We start from the raw sequence: 24415 nt of genomic DNA on the forward strand, positions 1-24415 counted from the left end.
TTCCCAAATTTCAATACTGGTATGGTATTCAGATTTGGTTGGGGGGGGGGTGTCTAATTCTTTTGATCCATTATTCCGTATGGGGAAAATATCTGGGTGGCTGGAGGGAGGAGGTTGTTTTTGAAGGTACAGGAACTGAAATTGCAGCAATGCTGCTGGTGCCTGTCCTTTAAATAGCCTCCAAATTTCAAGCAGATTGGACCAAAGGGTCTATTCTATGGGCCCCTGAACATGGTGCCTCTAGCCATCTTCAATTATTTCCTATGGAGAGGGGAAAGGGGGAAAAAATCTCCACATGGCTTACCCAGAGGCTGCATATCCCTGCAAGATGGGCAGAGGCCAGGGAAGAACACCAGAGACCAAAGATGGCGTGGATCTGGTAAAGCCGGAGACAGAAGGAGCAATGTGATGCAACCTTCTTCTGATCCCCTTCTGAGGCCTGGCAAGGGCACAGCTGTGACAGTGGGCACCACAGCGAGCACACCAACGGCACGGGGACACGGAAGAGCCTCACATGCTTCCAGGAAAAAGCCATGCCTGCAAAAAGCATTCACCGGTCAAATCATGCCTCCTGTGGAAGAACCAAATCAATAAGCCCAACAGAACCATTGCAGAACCCACTAATCCCAGCAGAACAGCAAGCCACTGTGCCAAGCCAAACAGAACCAAAATCAAACCAGAGAATCTCTGCAGTGGAAACTGAAGGGGGTGCACTTTTCAAGCCCAGCAGAACCAATTGCAATGTGCACAAGCCCAGCAGAACACAGAGCCACTGGCAGTGCAAGTTCAACAAAAGTAATATCAAACTAGAGAATCTCTGCAGTGGAAACTCACGGTGGGGTGCACTTTTGCAAGCCCAGCAGAATGAATGGCAATGTACAGAATGCCAAGCAGAATCCAGGGGCAGTCTGACAGTGCAGGCTCAACAGAACAAATGGCAATGTATAGAATGCTCAGCAGAACCTAGTTCCACTGCAGCACTGCAAGATCAACAGGACTAATGTGCATCAAGAGAATCACAGTCAGCAGAACAACTCCAAGTGTGTGTGTAGGGGGGAGGGTGTTTGCAACCTCAACAGAATTAATGGCAATGTACACAATGCCCAGCAGGACTCGGTGCCACTGTGGTAGTACAAGCTCAACAAGGCTAATGTCAAACCAGAGAAGAACAAATCCAAGAACTGAGCAGTGAGCAACACTGAAAAATCCTGAAAGGAACACAAAGCAACTCTTGCAAGGGAAGAAAAACAACAACAACCCTTGAAACTGACAAAGAAACCTGAAATTGACAGAAGCAGTCTGGCAAACCCACAGAATTCCTCCAAGGTGCAAAAACAAAGGGAAGGAGGGGAAAGTAGTCCCTGGGAGCCTGAAAACACTGGCTCCCAATATTCCCAGTAAATCCCAAATATTTCTGGGATTTTTGGGACCCTTTTTTTGGTTTCCTGAAAAATCCTGCATATCTTTGGGAGACCTCAAATATACCCAAAACATATTGATAAAGTATATTTTCGGCTCAGGTGTATCCGAATGCAAACCCCTATTTCACATAACCTGCAACTTGATCCTTTCTAACTGGAAACGCCAAGGCTTGAACTTGGAACCTTCTGCATACAAAACAGATGCTTTACACTGTGCTATATACTGAACATGTTACTTCTAGGAGTATTTGCTGCAGGTAATGTTTCATATACAGTGCTAATTCTAAGGCTGGTATAAAAGAAAATAGCAAGCTTCCATCTCTACCTCCTGTCCTATGTAAGCTTAAACAATATTGCTGCTCCTGAAATATATTCCTGCTTATAAGTAGGGAGCACATAAAAATATTAGGCAAGGTATATCAAACTGGATTCCGTCCCAATCACATCCTATACAGCTTTGCTCCTTTTCCAAATTTCTTCCTCCCTCCCACCTGTCTCATCCCCAACTGCCATTTTCCTATCCCCTTACAGCTTTTCTGTTTTCTGCTGTTTTCTTGCCTCTCTCTAGTCCTTATTCCCCCTCCTTTTGCTTCATTTTCTTCCTGCCATACACCCCCATCTTCCTTCTTGTCTATCCGCCCACTCCTTTCCCCAAGTCACCTTGTGTTGAAGTGGAGCTGCAACAGCCATTTTGGATTACCAGAGTTGGCTCGTCAATACAAAATGGCTGCAGAGATCTCATTTTGAAATCTAGTGAGGTTTTGGCATTTTAAAATCTCTCCTTATTGTTTTACAATGTAAGAGTTTTTCTGGAAAGCTTGAGGTTTCCCCAAGTTTGTAAAAAGATCCATGTGCGTGGTCCTGATCTGTCGATTTAACAATCCACATCTAGGGCCAAGTTTAGAATTAGGGATATGAAAGATGAAAGTCAGATTTCAACACCCACCCCAACATTCTTTCATATTTTGTTGTGACCAAGAAACAGATTCTAAAATGAGCCTCTTCATTTAGGAATGAGTTTGATTCTTGATGGCTAAAGTTACCAGGAAGGACTTCCCCAAGGATTCACTGTACATCCACACTCCCTGGATCTCTGTACCAACAAACTGCTTATCCTAAGGATATTTTTCTCGTAACAGAATTTCTCCAATATCAAATAATGAAGTTGGATCATAGAGACTTGTTTGCAAAAGCTGAACAGTCATTTTTTTATTGGATTTGGCTGGATTTCAAAACACCAAGTGTTTGTCATTGTGTGCCAGTTTGGGCTACCAGTGCCACATGTTAACATTCCTGTCATTTCAATCCTTTGCAGCCCGTTCATCCAATAGTGCCTATTCCAGAAAATGAAGCACTCAGCTCCAAAGAGGTAATGGCATTTCAGTTTCTAAATGTGTGCACGGCTATAAAAGCCAGTTTGTTTTTGTTGGCTCACTGTAGATGGTAAAACCAGCAGACAAGAAGAAATCAATGCAGATGACCTAAGTGCTTTATTTAACAGAGCAACATATTTCCCATTCACAAGTTAAATTCTTTCAGAGGATTTCACTATCATTTAGGCTCACCACCTGGTTCTTACACTGATATTAGGGAAAATCCTGAATCTTATTTCTGTCATAGGGGAACAATGGGAGCTTAGTGTCCTGATTTGCATCAGTCTGGGGTCAGCCGACATTTTCCATGCTAAGAGTTATTTCTCCTCCCTAACCCCCTTTCCTCACGAGGATGCACCATCATAAGAGGCCTGGGGAAAATAGTGGAGGTAAGAAATGCATAACAAAAAGAGAGTGGTGAAGGAGCCTCCATTTTGTCAGAAGGCAAACCCTGTGATCTGTGATCTTAAATACGCAAGGGCTTGTGCTGGTTACTCAGTGGGGAAGAAGCACTGCATATTTGTTGTTTAGAAAATCTCTACATTGACTTTCCTCCTAAGGAATTCTCAAGGTGGCTTATAGAATTAAAAAATAAAATACAATCACATAGTTAAGAACACAAGTGCAACCATGCTGTGTCAGACCAATGGTCCACCAAGTTAAGCTTCCTGTTTCACACAGTGGCTTATCAGATACGTCTGGAAGGACAACAAGCAGCATGCAGAGGTAAAAGCTTCCCTCTGTTATTGTTCCGTTCCCCATTAAGATGTTTTACTGCCTACTTGAACATGGAGTTCCATTTAGTCATTATGGCTAACAGCCATCAACAGACTTATCCTCCGTGAATTTGTCTGATCCCTTTTAAAGCCAACCAAATTAGTGGCCATTACTATATCCTCTTTGAGAAAAGAAGCACTTCCTTTTCATCTATTGCCCATAAATAGAGGTAGAGGGAGTAAAAGCTCTCTCTATCTGTTTTCTCCACACCATGCATAATTTTATAAACCTCTATCACTCCCCTTGCTTTTAATCATCTTTTCCCTGTACTGAAAAATCCTAAACTCTAGCCTTTTCTTGTAGGGAAGAAGTTGCAATCCCTTGATTGTTTTGCCCTTCTCTGCAGCTCTTCCAGTGCTACAGTGCCCTTGAATTAAAAATCAAAACATACCAAAACTATCCAGGGATATACTCTCCTTAAATGTGTATACCTAGGTATCCTGGCTTTCCTGTGTTCCAAGGTTTTCCCATGGCTGGTAATAGGGCTATTGAATTAAAAAAAAATCGGTATAGTTCGGATTCGGCTGAATTCGGCCCGTTTAGATTCGGCATATGCCGAAGTCCGAACTCCCCCACTTCAGGTCCGTGCAATTCTGCGGGAATTCAAAGTTCGGAAAAAAAATTCGGCCGAATAAAGCCATTAAAAACACAACCGCGCCTTTCCGTGGCTCTGGGGGGGGCATTTTTGGGGGTAGAGGTCCCAAACTTTCAGCAGAGCTTCAAAGGACATTTCTTGAAAGACCCCCCAAGTTTTGTAAAGATTGGGTCGGGGGGGCTGAGATATGGGCCCCAAAAGGGGTCCCCCCACCCTTAATGTGCATCTCTGAGCAGAGCTTGCCGCCCACGCACAAAGCTCCCAGCTGAGAAGTTTTTTATGAATGAGGGAAAACCTGAAGACACACAACTGAAACCCCCCCTCAAACCAGGGAGAGAGAGACTCGAGGGGGAACACACACCCCAGGCAGAACTGGCAAAAGCCCCCTTTGGCTTTCCCCACCCACCCACAGAAACTGCTCCCTCCCCACACACACACAGACTCTGATTTCCCCCCACACACACACACAGGAGAAAAATTATAGATTAAAGCCCCCATAGGGGTCTTACTGTGGCTGTTTTCTGTTCCATCGGGAGGGACTGGGGAGGACTGGGTAATCCAAGACGTTTCCATTTAGGCACGGGACGTTTTGCTCCAGAGGAGATGCATATATGATCCCATTCATCCCAATAGGGAAAAGGGGAAAGGGGAAAGCCCATATCTCGGGACCCCCTGACCCAATGTTTACAAAACTTGGGTGGTCTCTTAAGAAGGCTTGCCTGAAGCTCCGCTCAAAGTTTGGGATCTGCACCCCCAAAAATGCGCCCCCTGCAGCCACAGAAAGATAAAAAGGGGGAGCCGATATTTCTGCCCCCACTGAACCCATCTTTACAAAGCTTGGGTGGTATCTTAAGAAGGATTGTCTGAAGCTATGCTGAAAGTTTGGGGGCTGTATCCCCAAAAAAGTGCCCCCCGCAGCCACGGAAATGGAAAAGGGTGGAGGTAAAAGGGTGGAGCCCATATCTCGAGACCCCCTGACCCAATGTTTACAAAACTTGGGGGGTATCTTAAGAAGGCTCATCTGAAGCTCCACTGAAAGTTTGGGGTCTGTACCCCAAAAACGCGCCCCCTGTAGCCATGGAAAGAAAAAAGGGGGAGCCCATATCTCGGGACCCCCTGACCCAATGTTTACAAAACTTGGGTGGTCTCTAAAGAAGGCTTGTCTGAATCTCTGCTGAAAGTTTGGGGTCTGTACTCCAAAAAATACGCCCCCTGCAGCCACAGAAAGGAGTGAATGTGTAGAAGCACCCCCACACACACACACGAGGATTTCTCTCTCTCTCTCTCTCTCTCTCTTCCCGGCCGGGCCGTACATCAGCTGATTCCTCCAGTACTCAATCCTGACTGATTGGCCAGAAGAAGACCCAGCTTGGCCACCGATTGGCCGGGGGAGGAGACTGCTGCTTACTGACGGTTATGCTGCTTACTGACGGCCCGAATTTGCCGGATTTATTCGTGAACTCCCGAACTCGCTGAATTCGGCCCCCCGGTTGCCCGCCATTTTTGAGTTCGGTTCGTCCTGAACTAAAAACCACCAAATCAGGGGAAATTCGGCTGTTTTTCAGTTCGGGCCGAACCGAATCAACAGCCCTAGCTGGTAATGAAAACAGGTTACAGAACTAACTCCTGTTGAGCTCTCAGCAAGCTTCTGAAGGCTATTTACACAGGGCCATTATTTGCATTGGCCAATGAAAATGAAAGTCTAGTAATATTACTATTCCAAAGTAATATTTCAAATATCTCTAATTTATTTTTGCAAATAATTGGCCTGACTTGAACAGTAATTACTCATGATAGACAATGGACTTCCCTCTTTGAAAATGGGCTTTAAGGGTCACCCTAGGAGACCTATATTAGCACATCAATTTATGAAAGCAGTTGAAGAATCTTAGCATGGATACAAGAGTACGTTAGGATCCTGACTGGGGTGCTGCAGACATCCCAAGTACAGAAGAAGGATCTGTGTTTGCCTGGCTCTGGTAAGATGGGGATGGTGGTGGATTTTCTGTCTTAAAGGCATCTTGTGTTTTAGCGGAACAGGAAATAAACCATTGGCATAGCTTCTGAACCTTCTTTGGCATGACACAGTTCCCATTTCATGAAGATAAGTGTTGGATAATTCTTCAGGATTTCCTTACATGCCTAAGAAACTGATGATTCAGCTTCTCCTTTTCAGATAAACTTATTTTGGTAGGACTCATGAAGTCGGTTTCAGGTAGCTAGCCCAAGGTTGACTCAGCTTTCCATCCTTCCGAGGTTGGTAAAATGAGTACCCAACTTGCTGGGTGTAAAGTGTAGATGACTGGGGAAAGCAATGGCAAACCACCCCATAAACATAGTCTGCCTAGTAAACGTCCTGATGTGACATCACCCTGTGGGTCAGTAATGACCCAGTGCTTGCACAGGGGACTGCCTTTACCTTTAATCCAGATTTATGCCACTTGAAAGACTGAAGTGCCCAATATTTGCTAACTGAGACTATTAAATATGCATTTTTGGCTCAGGTTCTTTGTACCATGAGCATTAGAAAGTTGTTGATAAGAAAACTCAGTATAGACTGATTTGTAGACAAGCTGGCCTCCCTGCCCCACCTCATCCCCTCCTTTCCCTCCTCCTATTTCCTTGTCCTACCTTTTCTGCCCTTTCCTTTTATGTTCTTTCTCCATCCCTGTTGCAGTTGCCTTCCTGGTCTTTGGCTGGTGGGGCCCCTGGAGTTTATTGGCCTACTGTCTTCCACCTCTGGCCAACCTCCCTGGTGAGGATATTCTCATAGGAGCCAGTATTTAATTAGGATACCATCTATGTTTTCAGTTGGGTTTAATTTTAAAGTTTTAAGTGATGTTGTTTTAATACTGATGTATTTATAGTTATATCTGCTCATTCTGTTGGAAGCCACACTGAGCCCAGCAGTTCTGGGGAGGGCGGGGTATAAACTTAATAATAATAATAAAAAACAAATAAATATAGTGCTGACTATATTGAATTTTAAAAGTTATAAGTTATTCCACATTCTCACACGAACTCACATCCTTTCCTTATTAATGCTTCTCTTCATCCCCTACTTCTACTGCCTATCCTGTCTTGAATTCTATACTGCGAAGCAGAAATCTCTCTTTCGTGTTTGCTCTGTCAAGTGGAATGAACATTAATGGTACTAATTATTATTATTTAATGTAGATTTGTAGTCTGCTACATTCCTTGTTCTATTATTGAACAACCATGTGATAGAGCCAGTTGTCCCAGATCGACTCATGGGTGTCCTTGTGGTTTGAACCCCATAAAAATGTGCAGTGTGCTGCCTGTGCTGTGCCGCACCTCCATGGCTGTGGGGAAGATGCATACTCAAAGACAGAGATGGCATGATTTGACTTCAGTGTGTTCATTTCAGCACAAAAATAGTAAGAAAAATGTGATGGACATACAAGCCTATTCATTTAAATTCTGAATGCCGGATTTGTATTTTCAAAAGCAAACAAAAACATCTCTGTATTATGTTCAATATAACAGCATCCTTTTGAAATTTCAATTTTGCAGCTTCACTCGGTTCGAGTACAAAGCAAGACCGGCGTTCTACCCCACCACGAAAACAAAGATCGAAGCAGAGGAAGTTTTGCAGACCCAACTAAACCTAACTAAGGTGAAAACATAATAACTGGGTTTGCACTCTCCATAAGAGGGGAGGAGTGAGGATTTATAATGGTTTCCTGTGGTGTATAAATGTAGGCATACTGTTAGCTCACACACACCCTCCCCCACACACACTACTTTGGTTCTAAGGCTGGGTTAAATTCTGATTTAGAATCCAGGAGGAGTAAGGAACAAGGTGCTTGCCTGAGCCTGCCTAAAAGAATGGTTCAAGTGCAGTTTCCTTAACTATAGCTGAATGTGACGCCTCGAATACAGCTTAAATTTCAATGTATTGTGGATCTCAGAGATTTTACCTTTCCCCAAAGATCCCATCCAGATTTCAGAAAAATGAGGCAAAGGCCCCAAGTTCATAGGCAATTAAAGTTCAGGCTCATGAAACTAAACAAAAAAAGGGGGGGGGGGCTGAAGCATCTAGAAATCCATTAGTCAGAAAACATAGTGAAACAGTTGCACCCCTCAAGGGAATTTATGTACAGGAAGCAATTAATCAGTCATCAAAGTAAAACAGATCTGTTATTTCTGGTATGTATGTTCTAAAGGAGGTGGAGAAAGAGTCATTAGAGAGAGTGGTTTTATTTGTTTATTTAGTACATGTTCATCCTCCCATCCTCCAAAGAGCTCAGGGTGGTGTACATTATTGTCTCTGCCTCCATTTTATCCAACTCTGTGAAGGAGGTTAGGGTGTGAGAGAGATCCTAGTCTAACACTCTAATCACTACACCACATGAACCAGATAGGAAGCACTGAATCAATAAATTATCAAAACAGGCTATTTTCCACCACTGGAAGGGCATTTCTATAGTGAGATAAAGGCATTCCCAGTCAACAAGCTCTATTATTTGTGGTTTTCACTGAGAACAAGCCCAAATCATTTACTCCTTGTATATGATTTGCCCTCTCTTGCCTATAAAACAGGGATTCATTCTGCTACAAATATGAAATTTGATAAGAAGGATCTGTTGGGCAAGATCTTTAAAAGAAATCATTGCAGTTGGGTGGACAAGAAAGATGTTAGCTGAAAATGTATTTCCACTTGAAACCAATGGAAAATTAAACGGAATTAATATATAACATGAAAAGAAAATCAACATATAATATTTGCCTGCCTATGTCCTGCTGTTAGTCTCTAGTTCCTAAGAGATGTATATCGTGAATATACCTGGAGATTTGCCTTTTTGTTTCTCATGGCTGATATCCAAGTGCTGATAAGGCGCTTATATACGTAAATGCTGTCAAATTGCAACTGACTTAATGGCAAGTCCAGCATGGGGATTTCAGGGCAAGTGATTCAGCACAGGTGGTTTGCCATTGCCTTCTTCAGAGCTTTCCTTGGTGGTCTCCCATCCAAGTACCAACCCTGCTCAGCTCCTGAGATCGGGCTGTTCCATGATACCTTTCCTCCCAACAAAACACTTAGCAGCTGTTTTAATATCATGCAGCAACAAATCCCACAAGGTTAATTAGGCACGGAGTCCTTGTTTGTCTTAATTTATTCTCCCTTTTAAAAAATCTACATAAACTGCTAATGTGAGATGGTCTGTCTAGGAGCCAGAACAGGTGTTATGTTTTCTTCCTTAAATTAGCCTTGCTTCATGTGCATTTAAATTGTTAATAAGTGGCTTCGAAGCATAACTAATGTTACAATCACCTGTTGTATTAATTCATACTACATTTTCCTTAATCTTATTTAGAGATTAGATCCTGGAATTAACTAACAATTCAATACTAAATGGAGTTATACCATTTAAAGCCCATTGAAGGTGACTCATGTAATCGTTACAACACCCTTGTAAAGTAGGCCAAAACTGTTATCCCCATATTAGAAATGGGGGTGGCATAATATGTTTTGAGGCTGAGAGAACAGCAGCCATACCATGTGCTATGCTCTATGTTTGTGATGTGCAACGCGTATTAATGTGTCACTGCTTTTCTTTTCCAGACACACTTTATGACTCGATGCCAGTTGTGGAGAACACTTACCAGCCTGGCACAATGCTGACATGAAATCCAATACAGAAATGAACCAAAGTGTTGTGCCTGAGGTCTCTCTTTTAATTGCAATGGATGGGTAGCACACAAAACTGTTTTGAAATGGTAATCAGCTTCATGGCAGCCCAAGAGGCTCAAAAGTTGAAATGACCATCTCCCAAAGTGTGTGATAAACTTCTCATTTATTTCACAAAGTAAAACAGCTGCTAGTTTGAGAAAGCCACTTCTATTCTGAAAAGGAATAAAGTTGAAATATAGTGTAGAGCTCTTCTTGTGAATAGTTGTGCGGAATCAGTCTGCATAAAATTCCCTGTTCCATCTGAAGGCTGCAGCCATCTGCCGACTGAGAGTTTTCCATCATTCTCAACAATATCCCTCCCCCTGCTTTTGCTTTGTTTCTGAAAAGTATGAAAGTTTCTTCAAAATCTGCAGCAAATAAACGCTATTGATACTACTGGTGTTTTTAGATCACGATGGGTAGCCATGTTAGTCTGTCACTAGCAGTAGAAAAGAGCAAGAGTCCAGTAGCACCTTAAAGACTAGCAAAATTTCTGGCAGGGTATGAGCTTTCATGAGTGAAAGAAGTGAGCTGTGACTCACGAAAGCTTATAGCCTGCCAGGAATTTTCTTAATCGTTAAGGTGCTACTGGACTCTTGCTCTTTTCTACTGGTGTTTTCAGGTTATGCCTACTGAATTCCAGTTGACAAGCATTTTTGGACAGATTATTGGCAATAGATATATCTTAGTTGTAATATTAATCTATACATCACATGTGTATGCTGCTCTTTCTCCAATTTAAGGCACCTTTTATGATTCTTTATTCCTAATTTTATTTTCACCTTGATTAGGCTGAGAGAGAATGACTACCCCAGTGCAAACCAGTGAGCTTCATGGTGGAGGAAGGATTTGAACAGATCTCCGTAAGAGTCCTAATCTGATTCAGTAGCCAAGCTGGCTGCCTGCTAATAGAATTTAACACGCCATTAGTCTGAGTTATGTAAAAGTAGTCATTACTTTTAAGACCTTCTCCAATAGTCCACAAAGATTGCTAGTGAGAAAATTTTCTCTTTTCCATACAATATTTATGGATCCCCCCCCCCGCCCGATAGTATCAGAAAATTGGTGTGCTGAAATGGAAGAGCCACATTATTCTCCTTAATATGCTTAGCAGCATTTCCACCTATTTTATGCTTCAGCTTTCACCCCCAGAATATTTTATTTAAACTATCACGACTTGAAATTGCTTCCTATGTCCCAGGTCCTCGACTTGTTATATGACAGCATGCTCCATTAAAATTGGTGCAACTTAGTCTCAAGTGATGCTATTGACAAGAAATAGCACACCCAGAGAACAAATGGTCAGATTCAGGAGGACTGAAGGTCTATGAGAGCAGATTTTGGACTAGGGAAGGGGCCTGAATTTTGTCTTTGATCAAGCAGTGGGCCAGCACTGATGACATTGACTGACGGTTGGTTGGAGTCACATCACAGAGTCCTGTTTTCATGCTCAACTTGGCTTTCCTCTCATTCAGATCAATGTATTTCATTCTCTGCGATAAACACTATGCAAATGAAAGAGTGATAATATTTATAATCTGGATACTAAGCATTTGAGTCCAAAATAGTAAGAAAATGTGGTTTTTATTGATATTTTGGGGGGAAATGGTATTAAAAGCAAGGGTTAAATTAGAAATGGGAACAACTTGCTTACTGGATTTTCTAATTTTGATGAATGCATCAAGGAACATGGTAAGAAAGAGGAGTGAAACAAAACAATAATATAATGATCTTTAGCCCGTCTTTTTTAAAAACTCCATTTGTATGATTGGAGGAACAAAAATTCCATAGGGTTAGTGTGATTGTCTTCAGTGGTTAAGTGCAGAGATACATGATTACCCATTAGTTCAGCTCATATCCTGCTCATGGATAAGGATTGCATGAGCTGTAAGTCCAGGCTGGGTTTATCTCAAATGTGTTTGATTATTCACAGCTACTAGCTCCCCATCAACATCATTGCGTCTGCCAGTGCTGTTGCTGCTCCAATTAAAAAGGAAAACAAAATCATCTACATTTTGTGCTGAGACTTACTCCTTTGGTGTACCTCTGTCCATTCATGGCTGCCTGGATCCAGATAAATTTGCACATATATGTTCTTGCATGGCCTCATGGGGAGTTGTGGTTTATTTTCTTTTCCCCACATCTGTTGGGGAAAAAAATCTTTTAAAATCTACTTAAAGGGAAGCATCTCATACCCTTTTGCAGCAGTGTCCCTGGCACACAGTGTCTGCATTGAGAACAAAAAGAAAAGGTGTACTGGCAGGGCAGGCTGACGGGGCTGCTACTGCGGCACGGTGCAGAGGGAGCTGAGAGCGGGCGTGGCAGGAAGCGGTGGAGGGTACAGAAGCTAAGGCTTCTGCAGCCTGGACGGCTGCACAGAAATAGTGGGGTCAGCCGTGGTAAGGCAAAGTCTAGGAAGCAGTCCAAGAAATCAGGCCAGGGTCTCTTACGTATTACAGGCTAGGCAACAAGGGTCGTCGTTGATCAGTCCGAGGTCTGGGTCACAGGCAAGTTGGTAGGTGTTATCTTTAAACAGTCCAAGGTTGTTCTCAGGCAAGATAGCAAACAGTGTGGAACTTGGCTGAAACCAGAATTCATTAACTTGCTTCTTGTAGGTTATCTGGGCTGTGTAACCGTGGTCTTGGTATTTTCAGTGTTAATCCTTCAGTGTTACTCCTCTGAAGATGCCTGCTACAGCTGCTGGCGAAACGTCAGGAAAGAAAATACCAAGACCACAGTTACACAGCCCGGATAACCTACAAGAACCAATGAACTCTGACCGTGAAAGCCTTCGACAATATCAGTAACTTACTTCCACGCGGAGGCTGGGTTTCACCTTTCGTTAAATCTGGCCAGCTATCAGAGTGAGGTTAGTCCTGTCATCATTCACTGTCATTCTCTACAGCTGGAATGTCGGCTTGCCAGGCCCCACTGCTTCACTGGCGGGAGCTTTGCGGGGCCGTGGCCTTAGTGCGCGATGCGCCTACGTCACTTCCGGTTTAACCCGGAAGCGACAGGGATTGCTAGAGTGTCTGCGTCACTTTCGGGTTTACCCAAAAGTGACATGCGCACGTGCTCGCAGTGCCCGCTGGCCTTCAGCTGGCCGGTGGGCAGCCCGGTGGATGGGCGGTAGTTTACCCGCCACCACCGGGCAATTGGCAACCCTACTGGAATGCCTCTCCGGCTTTGCAGCCGGACCAATTGCCTTCTTTCATATAGCAGAGTACGGAGTCTCTGCCGCAGGTGAGTCGTGGGGGAGGACTCTTGTGAGTCTCTGGCTGGCGCTGTCAGTCGGGCCTCCAAGGGGACTGGAATTCCTCAGCCTGGCTAGACGTAGAAGCGTCTGACGGCCCTTTTAATTTAGCATCTGGCTCAGAAGGCTCATCAGCATCATTTCCCGGGAGTGTCAGCTGGATGGGACGGCCAACTGCTCCAGTTCTGCATCCGAGGCCTCATACTCAGCCACCGGGGGGGGGGGGGGCATGACAAAAGGCAGGAAAGACCAGACAGAGTCATGACCCTATAGTACAAGCAGATATTTTGCAGTTGCAACAAGGGTTGCCAACTCTGGGTTGGGAAATTTCTGGAGATTTGGTGGAGACGACAGGAGGGCATAGGAGGGAGCTCAGCAGGGATATGATGCCCTATAGTCCCCCCTACGAGGTTGCCGTTTTCTCCAGGGAAACTGACCCCTGCAGTCTGCAGATCAGTTGTAATTCTGGGAAAACTCCACCTTATCCACTCATGGGTTCGACTTGCATATAAGCAAGCAGTTCAATCAAAGTAAGTTTGCCTGGCATTCATGTTCATGCTGAAGTGCTCACCATCCTGGTTATATCCAATATGGTCACTTTGATGAATGAAGAGTCCACCTCTCTAGGAACTGATAAATAATAACAGCATTGCCCAACTGTACGCATCTCTCTTGAGTCCCAAAGCAAGAGTGAGGACCCTAGGCTAAACTGCAGCAGTTTATGAATGCTGGGGATTAAAATCTGAGGCGCTTTGGTGGATTTATCGAACACTTCCTAACAAACAGTAAAATTAATGCGATTCACTCCTAGGCCTCATATAAAATAACTAGATTTAATTTGAACAGAATGTGAGTTTAATGGACATTTAATGTACCCATTATCTTGTAATACAAAATTCATAATGCTGCTGCCATGATTTCAGGAAGATACTGAGTGTTGGAAGGTTTTCTTCCCCTTGCATTAGAATTGTGAACAAAAATCTGAGGATTTTGAGGCTCTGATAGCCAGACTAAATATGATGTAGGGGATCCGCAGTAGATTTACTATTTTTTAAAACATGTGAAATGCACCTAATGGGAAAAAGCAATTTTGATGAGGCATACAGTAGTGGAATGATCATGCCATTTTCCTTAAAAAAATTCTCCCCCCTCCTCCAATTGGGGGAAATGGTGAAGGGAAAAGAATGCAGCTTTCCTTTTGGCCATGCTGTGGCCTGAAGCTAGACTTCTTCACCAATGGGGCTTTTTATTATTATTTTTTAAACCACAGAAGACCCAGTCACAGATGGTTGGCAGGAGATGGATAGATACCGTGATGGTGGAAGCCCAGGTTTACCATGCTATGATTGTTTCAGAAATAAAACAGATTTATTTTCATGACTGTATATGTCAAATATGATTGTACATATTTGTGGGTAGCAATTTCCTCCAATATATCCCCAATCACATCAACTCTGTAAAGCAGGTTAGGCTGAGACAGTGATTAGCCCAAGATCACTCAGTAAGCTTTCACAGCAGAGTAAGGATTTGGATCTGGGTGTCCCAAATTCTAGTTCATCTCTCTATAGTCCCACCAGGTGCTTAGTGGAGATGGGACTATATTTTATACTGCTCTGATTGGTAACCGTAGCCTCTTACATCAGAGATGGGGATTTGTGTGGGATTGGAGAAATCAACTCAGTATTCTCAGAAAAGAGTCTGGTTTAGGTCAAATTCCATTTGCTATAAACATCTGGATATTTGGGATTTTCCCTTGTCTTCAGTTTTAACCATCAGTGGAAACTGTGTCCACAGGAATTTGGGCAGGGGTTAAGGACTCCTTCGACTTCTTGTTACTGCAAGAGCTTAGCACATGCTCTGAGGAACCTGCTACAACCAAGGTAATAGATGTTTAGCTTAGCTAGTTCAATGGTATTGCTTTTCATTTTAACCTCTCTGTGCTGTTGTTGCTGTGTGCCTTTCCTTGTATTGTGCTTTTTGCCCCCCACCCCTTTGGAATCCAGCCACCTTTTTTCCTCTCTTATAAAACTTTTTTGTTTAATAAAGACATTATTTTGGCTTTGCTTAGTGCAATTTATTTATCTGGGATATTTCCCTTAATCTCTTCCCCCATCTACACATGTTCTACCAAGTTGGTTATAAAGTATTTTCTGGGGTTTCTACTCTGTTATTGTTCTAGTACTGTGCTGGAAGACTACCTTCTCAGCGGGTCAGTCTAGATGTTCTCAGGAGCACCTGAATGGTGGCAGCTGATCACCAGGGTGTTTTCCAGGGATCAGGAAACCCGAGGTCTAAGGGAGCTTCTCAGCAAGGAAAGACACAATTTCCCCCTTCCTACTATAACAGGGGTTATGAAGGAAGGTCTTTGAAAATCTGAAGTTGTCTTATACCAAATAAGACAATTTGTCTATCCAGGTCAGTGCTATTCACTCTGATTGGCAACAGCTATCCAGACCCTTGGAGACAGGTCTTTTCCAGCCTTGGAATTCTGTATCCAGAGGCTGGCAGATTCTTCATGTGACCCAAGCATAAGATTTATATCTTCAAAAGTATATTCCTTTTTCAGACTTATATAGCATATTCTCCAACCAGGCAACCGGAAACTACCAGGAGTTCTATGTATTTCAAGATGTGATAGTATCAGTAGACGATCTTCTCCAGATATGCACCTGAAAGGGCAAAGTACTCTGGAATCATTCTTGCGTTTTCCGCTTCCACCAGCAGAAAGCAGAGGGATTCTGGCAGATTCCTTCCTCCCAATGTATACCAGCACATGCACATGTTCACACACTCTGCGCTTCCTGGCTATTTCCACGGGCCCTCAGAGGCATGGTTTTGGCTCGATACAGTGGGTAAGGATGACTCACTATTCCTCCTTGGCCACCTGCCCAATTTTCCTTCCCACCTCCCCACCCCCAACTCCTATGAACCCTTCGCCACTCGAGCTAAATCGGTTCCATGCCTCTGTACATAGTGGTAACAGAGCCTGGCTGGTTTGTTCCCAGAAAGATGATTCAGTTACCTCTTCACATTAGCCTAGTTGTTTAGCTCAATGGCTTCAAAAGATTCCTGTTCATTTTCATTAAGAATATGTTTGTACTCTGTGTTCACAATATATGAGGATTTTTTTATCTTACATAAACAAGTCATTTTATAGCATCTTGACTAATGTTTAACATGCAAATGTTTTCCGCATCACCGAGAATGTTATTTTTCCAGTTTCTGTTCCAACTGCTTTCTGAATCATGAAGGCTTTTAGCAAGAGCACTGCGTAGATGCTTATTTTTTGTAACATTTCCATCCAGTCATACATAAAATCCCCTATAGAAAACCTGGAAGTCATCTGCTGGATATTCAAGAATGTGGCTCGAAATCCAGGCTTTGATCTTCTCTTACTTTGCTACTGTGGGTTGCATAAAGGAGCAATTTGTCTCCAGAAGTAATTTTCTGCTAAAAGACTATCCCGGTGAAGATGGCCATTCTTCTGCAAGAGGGATACCTAAAAGGACAGTATTTAAGGGAGGTTACTGTAGATTACGAGGCTGCTGCCCGGGCAGGGATGATGGCTGCCACTTTCAATATGATGCCAGAAATGCCACATGTTATTGTGATGCCTTCTGCAGTTCGGGTTCTCCTGCTTCTGTAGACTGCTGCCCTGATTTCTGGGTGACCTGCTACGGACGTCCTGCCAGGCAACCAGCACATATAAGAACACGCCCATTACACCAAGGGGGTAAGTGTTAAAAAAATCTACCCCAACTGCATTAGTCCAAGAGGTTCGTTCTAAGTTTATCTCCCCCTGGCTTAGTTGGCATTCCAGCCATTCAGATCAGGAGCATTCTCAAATGTTGCTTATAGACGAAAACCCACAGGTTACAGTAGGAATGGCTAAGTTTTGTGCAGCGGCCTGTAGAATCCGTCAGACGCTGCTGAAAACATTGGTGTGCCAATAATTTTAATGGGTAGTTTATATAGTTTGCAAAGAGTCCAAACAACTTTTTTACTATTTGTATTAACCTGTGGGTACAGCGTAACACTAAGGGTTTTAATGGTAAACTGTGAAGAGCTGTGCTGGTCTATGACTGTTTTTAATAAAGATTGATTGATTGATAGTCCAAGACTGATGAGACATAAATCTTCTCTGGAAAGCTTTGGAGCAAACGCTACTAAGTAGTTTTTAAAACTGGGAGTTTATAGGAACACGAAAAGAAGTGCTGCAAAAAGGATCATATTTGAGCTTGCAAAAATGCATGATATTGTGTTGCATTTGGGTGTTTTCTTTTTAGATTCTAGCATTTTTTTAAAGAAGATTTTCGTGTTGTTGTAAAATTTGAAGTAGTTCAGTTGGATGCAGGAAAATGATATGGATTTTCTGTCAGCTGCTTCCAGATTCCCCTGTGACACAAAGCAATGATTATTTACTCAGCTATTAGAGCTGCAACTGGCATCCTGCATCTAATAGTGATGGGTGATCCCACCACGCAGATCAAAAAATCTGCAAGGGAGAGTACCACCCAGGGCTGGGGTACATGTTTGCAGAAAAATATGAAAATATAACAAAATATGGGTGAAACTGCTACCAAAGTAAACAGCAAAACCAGCTTATGGGTAGAATTCTATATGCGAGAGGAAAGGGAGGAAAAAAGGGAGGAAGAGGGAAGTGATCAGACTGGGGAAGGGACAACTGAACAGTTAGCTGAAGTGAGGAAGAAATGAATGGGTGATGGTGTGGGTGACCAGGGATGAAGTGGGCTGTTTACCAGGGTTGCCAGGTCCCTCTTTGCCACCAGGCGGAGCCTGAGAAGAGTGGGGTTTGGGAAGGGGAGGGACTTCAATGCCATAGAGGCCAATTGCCAAAGTGGCCATTTTCTCCAGGTGAATTGATCTCTATCAGCTGGAGATCAGTTTTAATAGCGAGAAATCTCCAGGCATCACCTGGAGGTTGGTAACCCTAGGGCTGTTGGAAAAATGAACAAAAAGAGTGGGGGAAAGGAAAGTTGGACAGGTGGGGGAGGTTGGAGAGGGACTCTTAGGTGGATGAATGTGTGGGGAAAAATTAGGGGAGATAGGTGATGGGTGGGGCAAAAAATGGAAAATTGGGCATGTGCTGGGAAGAACTGAAGGATTACACAGATGGGCAAGGGAAAGAAAATACAAAATTGGGTGGGATAACTGAGCTACTGTAAGAACAGTGGAAGTGACGGGAGAAGGAATGGGGTGGGTGGGATTTCTCCTCCCTCCTGACTCATTGGTCCTCCACTTATAGTTCTCTTTGTTTCCTGAAACCAGTGCCAACCACTGTCCGGGATATTTTGATTAGTGCTCAAAACAAAGCTATATGAATGTATTAAAAATTCAGTGATGATGCAAAACTGCAATTATAGTCTGTTTGAAGATGGCACCATTGTGGTGTGTATTTAAAGCACCCTGCATTTTCCTGAACTTTGGGCACTTTGAAGGGTGAAAAGAGCTTCAGCACCTGGCGATGCATTTCCACTTCAACACTGCTGTTAGAGAAGAGTTTGCATCGGACCTGAGTAATAACCACTGATTTATTTCTTGTCAGTTTCAACAAGGTTTAATCTTCGGGGGGGGGGGGATTGGATTTCAATTCTTAATTTCGAATTGCAGTATAGAGAAAACTTTTGAAGCCCAAAAGTTCAAAATGAACAGCATTAAATAAAAGTTAGCAGGAAACGTTTTCACAAATCCAACCTTTCATTTCATTTAGTACTTTCCCAAGGAAAGGTAATCTCCACTGAGTACAAATTGCATTTGGCTCCTTTCAGTTAAATAGCGGCCAAACACCATCATTACACTTTCTTCCTGCTGCCAAGATGTCCCCCTTGCCAAGAAAAGCCAATAGAAGGTGCTAAACTGTAACCAAAGATGGGAGAATTTATTTAATTGGAGGCAGTACATATGAGGCCAGCTTATACCATGGCTATTGGCGGTAGAGTCCAATGGGCAACTTTCCTTCCCTGCCTTCTTTTCTTTGTGGAGGTTGGTTTTATTTTACTTATTATTTATTTATTTTAACAAAATGTATACCCTGTCTTTCTGCCCTCACAAGGTAGCTAACAATTCAAAACACACATAAAAAAATCACATTCTAAAACCATTAAAAAGAATCCCTTCCAAAACACACACATCATTAAAATAATTTAAAAACAGGACTAAAAGACATACAAAGACATGATAACAACAATTAAAACATCATTCAGGAAAGAGGGATCACTGAGGGAACACCAACTGAAACACAAAAGTCTTCACCCACTGGCAGAAGATAGCAACACAGGGGGACAGATGAATCTTCCTGGGGAGAGAATTCCAGAGTTTTGGTGTCAAGACAGTGAAGGCCGTCTCCGCCACCCACCCAGTCTCAGAAGGGAGGAGCATCCAAAGCAGGGCCTCCAAAGATGATAGTAATGGTCAGACAGGTTCATATGGGAGTAGGCGGTCCTTCAGGTATGTTGGTCCCAAACCATATAAGGCTTTGAAAATCAACAACAACCCATTGAATGGCGCCCAGAAGCAATCAGGAGCAAGTGTAGATGGGCCGAGATGGGAGTGATAGGGTCCCTCTGACCCGTTCCAGTCAACATCTTGGCTGCAGCATTCTGCACCAGTTGAAGTTTCCAAATAATTTTCAAGGTCAGTAATCTAATCATATGAGTAATCTAATCTAGACGTAACCAGGGAGCGCACCAAAGTAATCAGATCATTGCTGTCCAGGAAGAGCTACAGCTGGCTAACTAGTTGAAGCTGCTAAAAGGAACTCCGGGCCACAGCTGCCCCCTGCTTATCCAGCAGGAGGACTGGATCCAAGACTACCCGTTAATCTGTTCTCCATCTGTGCAACAGCATCCAGAACAGGTGATATCTTAAATTCCATTTCAGAACTTCCACCCACCTGTAGAACCTCAATCTTGTCAGGATTAAGCTTCAGGTTTTGTTTTTTACCCACACCCCCTTAAAAACTGCCTCCAGGAACTGATTCAGGGTTTTTACAGCCACCTTGGCATCAGCTGGAAGCACAAGATAGAGGTGTCATCTCCATACTGGTGACAACCCAGCTGAAATCTCTCGATGACCTCACCCAGAAGTTTTATATAGATGTTAAAGAGCATAGGGGGCAAGATGGAACCTTATGGGACCCCAAAGGCCAAGGGGCTGAGCAGCAGTCCCCCCAGCACCACCTTCTGAAACCTACCCTCCAGGTAGGGCTGGAACCACCACAGAACTGTGCCCCCAGTCCCAGCTGCTGAAAGGTCCAGGAGAATCAATAGAGTTGCACTCTCTCCATCCATCTCCGGCTGCAAGTCATCCACCAGGGCAATCAAGGCTGTTTCAGTCCCATAACCAGGCCTAAACCCACACTGGAAGGGGACTAAACCATTTGCCTCATCCTGGAAAGCTTGTAGAAAATAATCATGCCCTCAGTCCAACTAAAGTTAGCTGTGAGCAAGGCCTGATGTTTCATATGATGCTGATGACGCAAAATAACTTGCTTGTGGGACTTTACACTCCAGGCTTTTTCTGCACGTTTTATTTCCTCACTTGTGTGCCCATATTGCATCTTTTCCCCCCTTTTCTGATCCCTCTAGTGGTCACTTTGATATTTCACAGCTGTTTCTCTGGCTTAAAATTAATGTGCTTGTAAATAAACCAGAGATAAAAAGGTAAAGGTCCCCTGTGCAAGCACCGGGTCATTCCTGACCCATGGAGTGATGTCACATCTTGACATTTCCAAGGCAGATTTGTTTGCAGGATGGTTTGCCAGTGCCTTCCCCAGTCATCTACCCTTTACCCCCAGCAAGCTGGGTACTCATTTGACTGACCTTGGAAGGATGGAAGGCTGAGTCAACCTTGAGCCGGCTACCTGAAACCAACTTCCGTCGGGATCGAACTCAGGTCGTGAGCAGAGCTTTTGACTGCAGTACTGCCGCTTAACACTGCGCCCCGGGGCTCCTCATAAACCAGAGATACAGTGATAAAATGATGAAATATCAAAGTGACCACTAGAGGAAACTAAACCACTAGTGGGAACTATACACAAATTCCTGACGCACTCCACTTGTCACTCCTCTCCAAGAGGATGAGGAACCATTAACAAGCACTCTTTGGGTATGATCTGTCAACCAGTTACAGATCCACCTAACAGAAATAGGATTCAAACCACATTATTACCAACTTGTCAACAAGAATATCATGTGGAGCCTTAGCAAAACCCTTACTGAAGTCAAAATAAACTATGTCCACAGCATTCCCTTGATCCAACAAGGTAGTAACTCTCTCTCTCAAAAAAAGGAGATCAGGTTAGTCTGACTGACTTGTTCTTGAGGAACCTGTGCTGGCTCTTACTAATCACAGCCATCTTTTCTAAATGCTCAAGGACTGACTGATGATTTCTTCTAAAACATTTCCAAGTATAGATGTCAAGCTGTCTGATCAGTAGTTACCTGAATCCTCCTTTCCCCACTTCTTGAAGATAAAGAAAGGGAGGGGAATCGACACGGTATGGGTATACAAGCAATGAAAAAAAGACATGCAGAAAAGTCCTCACATGCCTCTCTTTTAAACTCAGCTTCCATCTATGTGAAGCAGCTATATAGGTGTGGCAAATAAGCATGCCTAGGCAGTCCAGTTTGAATGAGATAGTGTCCAAGGAGAGTGCTGTTTTCTCATTAGCATCCTATTTAAGTCAGGCCTTAGGCTGCGAACCTAAGCACATTTTCTAGTGATTTGCAATGCAGTCCTCAACAGGGTTACACTCTTCTAAATCCATTGACTTCAGTGTACTCAGATGCATGTAACTCTGCTTAGGGTGGCACTGCAATTCACATTAAACTCAGGAGGACTGAGTTCTAAGCAAACATGCTTTGGATTACATCATGCATCCTTGAGAGCCAGTGTGGTGTAGTGGTTAAGAGCGGTGGTTTGGAGCAGTGGACTTTGATCTGGAGAACCGGGTTTGATTCCCCACTCCTCCGCATGAGCGGTGGAGGCTAATCTGGTGAACTGGGTTGGTTTCCCTCCTCCTACACCTGAAGCCAGCTGGGCGACCTTGGTCTTGTCACAGTTCTCTCAGAGCTCTCTCAGCCCCACCTACCTCACAGGGTGTCTGTTGTGGGGAGGGGAAGGTGATTGTAAGCGGGTTTGATTCTTCCTTAAGTGGTAGAGAAAGGTGGCATATAAAAACCAACTCTTCTTCTTCTTCTTCTTCTTCTTCTTCTTCTTCTTTTTCTTTTTCTTCTTCTTCTTCTTCTTCTTCTTCTGGAAACGAACTGAGTAAGCTGGTCATGACTCCCTTAAGTCCCATGACTTTCTGTGAGACTGTGAGAGTGGCATCCAAGGCAGAATTATATCGCTTGAAGCCAATAGGCTTCAGTGGACTTGTGTGTTGTGTGTTAAGTGCTGTCAAGTCGCTTCCAACTCATGGCGACTTAGAAGGGTGTAATTCTGCTAGGATGGGACTGTGGCCTTTTGTGCAGGGACATTTCCCCGCAGTCATCCCCGCCAACTGCTTTGGGGCTTCCTTTTGATTATACATGCCTTTTCCACCCATCAGAGGTTGCCTCGCTCTCTCCACATTTTTTGCCTGTGTTTTCTGGATGCTGGTTTGGCCAGAATCTGGAAAATGCAGGCAAACCATGCAGGAAGAGCGAGCCAACCTCTGATGGGTAGAAAAGGCATGCATAATCGAAAGGAAGCCCCAAAGCGGTCAGCGAGGGTGACCATGGGGAAACGTCCCTGCATAAAAGGCCTGTAAGTCATAACTAATGCAGGTCTATTTTTATACATTTCAAAATTGGCAAAATATTTGCTTTATTCTGTGTTTTCACAGATCTAATGAGGCTTGTATGCTCTGTGTAAGTGAAGCACAGAGCACAAACACTTTAGGCAAGCAAGCAAGGAATCATAAATGCTGTGCAGAAATGTGAATAATGATACTGGAAGAAGACTGACTGGAAAATGATAATTACAAGGACCATTTAAGCAATTTATTCTGAAAACCTTTCTGGATTTGTACAAACATGATTCATTTATTAATCAGGTTCATAGATGCAGAAAATGTTTTTAAAAACCACTGAACAGCGTACTGCTTAGGCGCAAAGGATTTTAAAAACGTTTCTATTTTTAGGCATACTTACTACAAGCAATTAATGGTAGCAAGCTTATTATCATCATCTCCTTTTCATACATCGATGTATTATGTTGGCAGATTGTTCTAAAGGTGGTCGGCGTTATGGAGAAGGGGCAACCTATAAAGACAACTGCAACTCCTGGTAATAGCCGTGAGAGAAACAAAGGAAACTTCTTCAGTTTAAAGAAGCTTGGCAGATGAAAGCTCATTCGCAACTTGTAATGCCTTGAAGGACAGATACACACTTAAGGAGACTGTCGGCTCGATTGCCTATGGTGCAGCTGCACCAGCATAGCATGTCTTCTGCATGTGCATGTGTGTGAATGGCTTTACTGACCCAGCCTCAGAATGCTTTGATCTGGCCTGGTGCAGCCTGGGTATTTGCTCTAGTGCAAGTGGTGGAGGAGGATCTGAAGGATGAGCTGTACTGTACCAGATCTTTGGGCCATTTTTGTACTAAGGTGGTGTGGGATGCTGGATTGTTCTGTGCCAAAGTAATTTTCTGCCTTGTCTTGGCAAACAGCTTAGGCTGCTATTTTGTTAATATACAAATAATCTGAGTATTTGGCATTACTTCCTTTCTCTCGATTACCCTCCTTGCCAGACAAGCAAAGGGAAAACTCGCCAGCCAACCCAGAGGAAAACATGAAATAACAATTGCTTAATGAAATCCAGAGCCCCGTGGTGCAGAGTGGTAAACCAGAGGCCCGTGGCTGCAGTACTGCAGTCCAAGCTCTGCTCACAGCCTGAGTTCGTTTCCGATGGAAGACGGTTTCAGGTAGCCGGCTCAAGGTTGACTCAGCCTTCCATCCTTCCGAGGTCGGTCAAATGAGTACCCAGCTTGCTGGGGGTAAAGTGTAGATGACTGAGGAAGGCAATGGTAAACCACCCCGTAAACAAAGTCTGCCTAGTAAACGTCAGGATGTGACGTCACCCCATGGGTCAGGAATGACCCGGTGCTTGCACAGGGGACCTTTACCTTTACCTTTAATGAAATCCAAGGGACAGTGGTGAATAGGATTTTGATCAGGGGTCTACACCTTTATCACTGGTGGCATCCTGAGTAAACAAATACCACTGGTCAGTTTAGCGTTTGGGTCACATCTCCTAGATTCTATCTTTCTTTCTTTAATAAAGTGAAAAGGGCAGAACAT

General features: G+C 43.6%; 2 protein-coding genes across 2 annotated transcripts in view; both read left to right on the forward strand.

Annotated features, from left to right (window-relative positions):
- Nucleotides 1-7802, forward strand: part of MLIP (muscular LMNA interacting protein) — a 96775-nt gene extending 88973 nt beyond the window's left edge. Inside the window, exons 14-15 of the mRNA XM_056856166.1 lie at nucleotides 2737-2790; nucleotides 7701-7802. Coding sequence (XP_056712144.1) covers nucleotides 2737-2790; nucleotides 7701-7802 — 156 coding nt within the window. The remainder of the gene's footprint in view (nucleotides 1-2736; nucleotides 2791-7700) is intronic.
- Nucleotides 7803-11496: 3694 nt separating this feature from the next.
- TINAG (tubulointerstitial nephritis antigen) overlaps nucleotides 11497-24415 on the forward strand; it is a 37284-nt gene continuing 24365 nt past the window's right edge. Inside the window, exons 1-3 of the mRNA XM_056856167.1 lie at nucleotides 11497-11553; nucleotides 16442-16847; nucleotides 23340-23403. Coding sequence (XP_056712145.1) covers nucleotides 11497-11553; nucleotides 16442-16847; nucleotides 23340-23403 — 527 coding nt within the window. The remainder of the gene's footprint in view (nucleotides 11554-16441; nucleotides 16848-23339; nucleotides 23404-24415) is intronic.

Source organism: Euleptes europaea, chromosome 10 (assembly GCF_029931775.1).
Source record: "Euleptes europaea isolate rEulEur1 chromosome 10, rEulEur1.hap1, whole genome shotgun sequence".
Taxonomy (NCBI): domain Eukaryota; kingdom Metazoa; phylum Chordata; class Lepidosauria; order Squamata; family Sphaerodactylidae; genus Euleptes; species Euleptes europaea.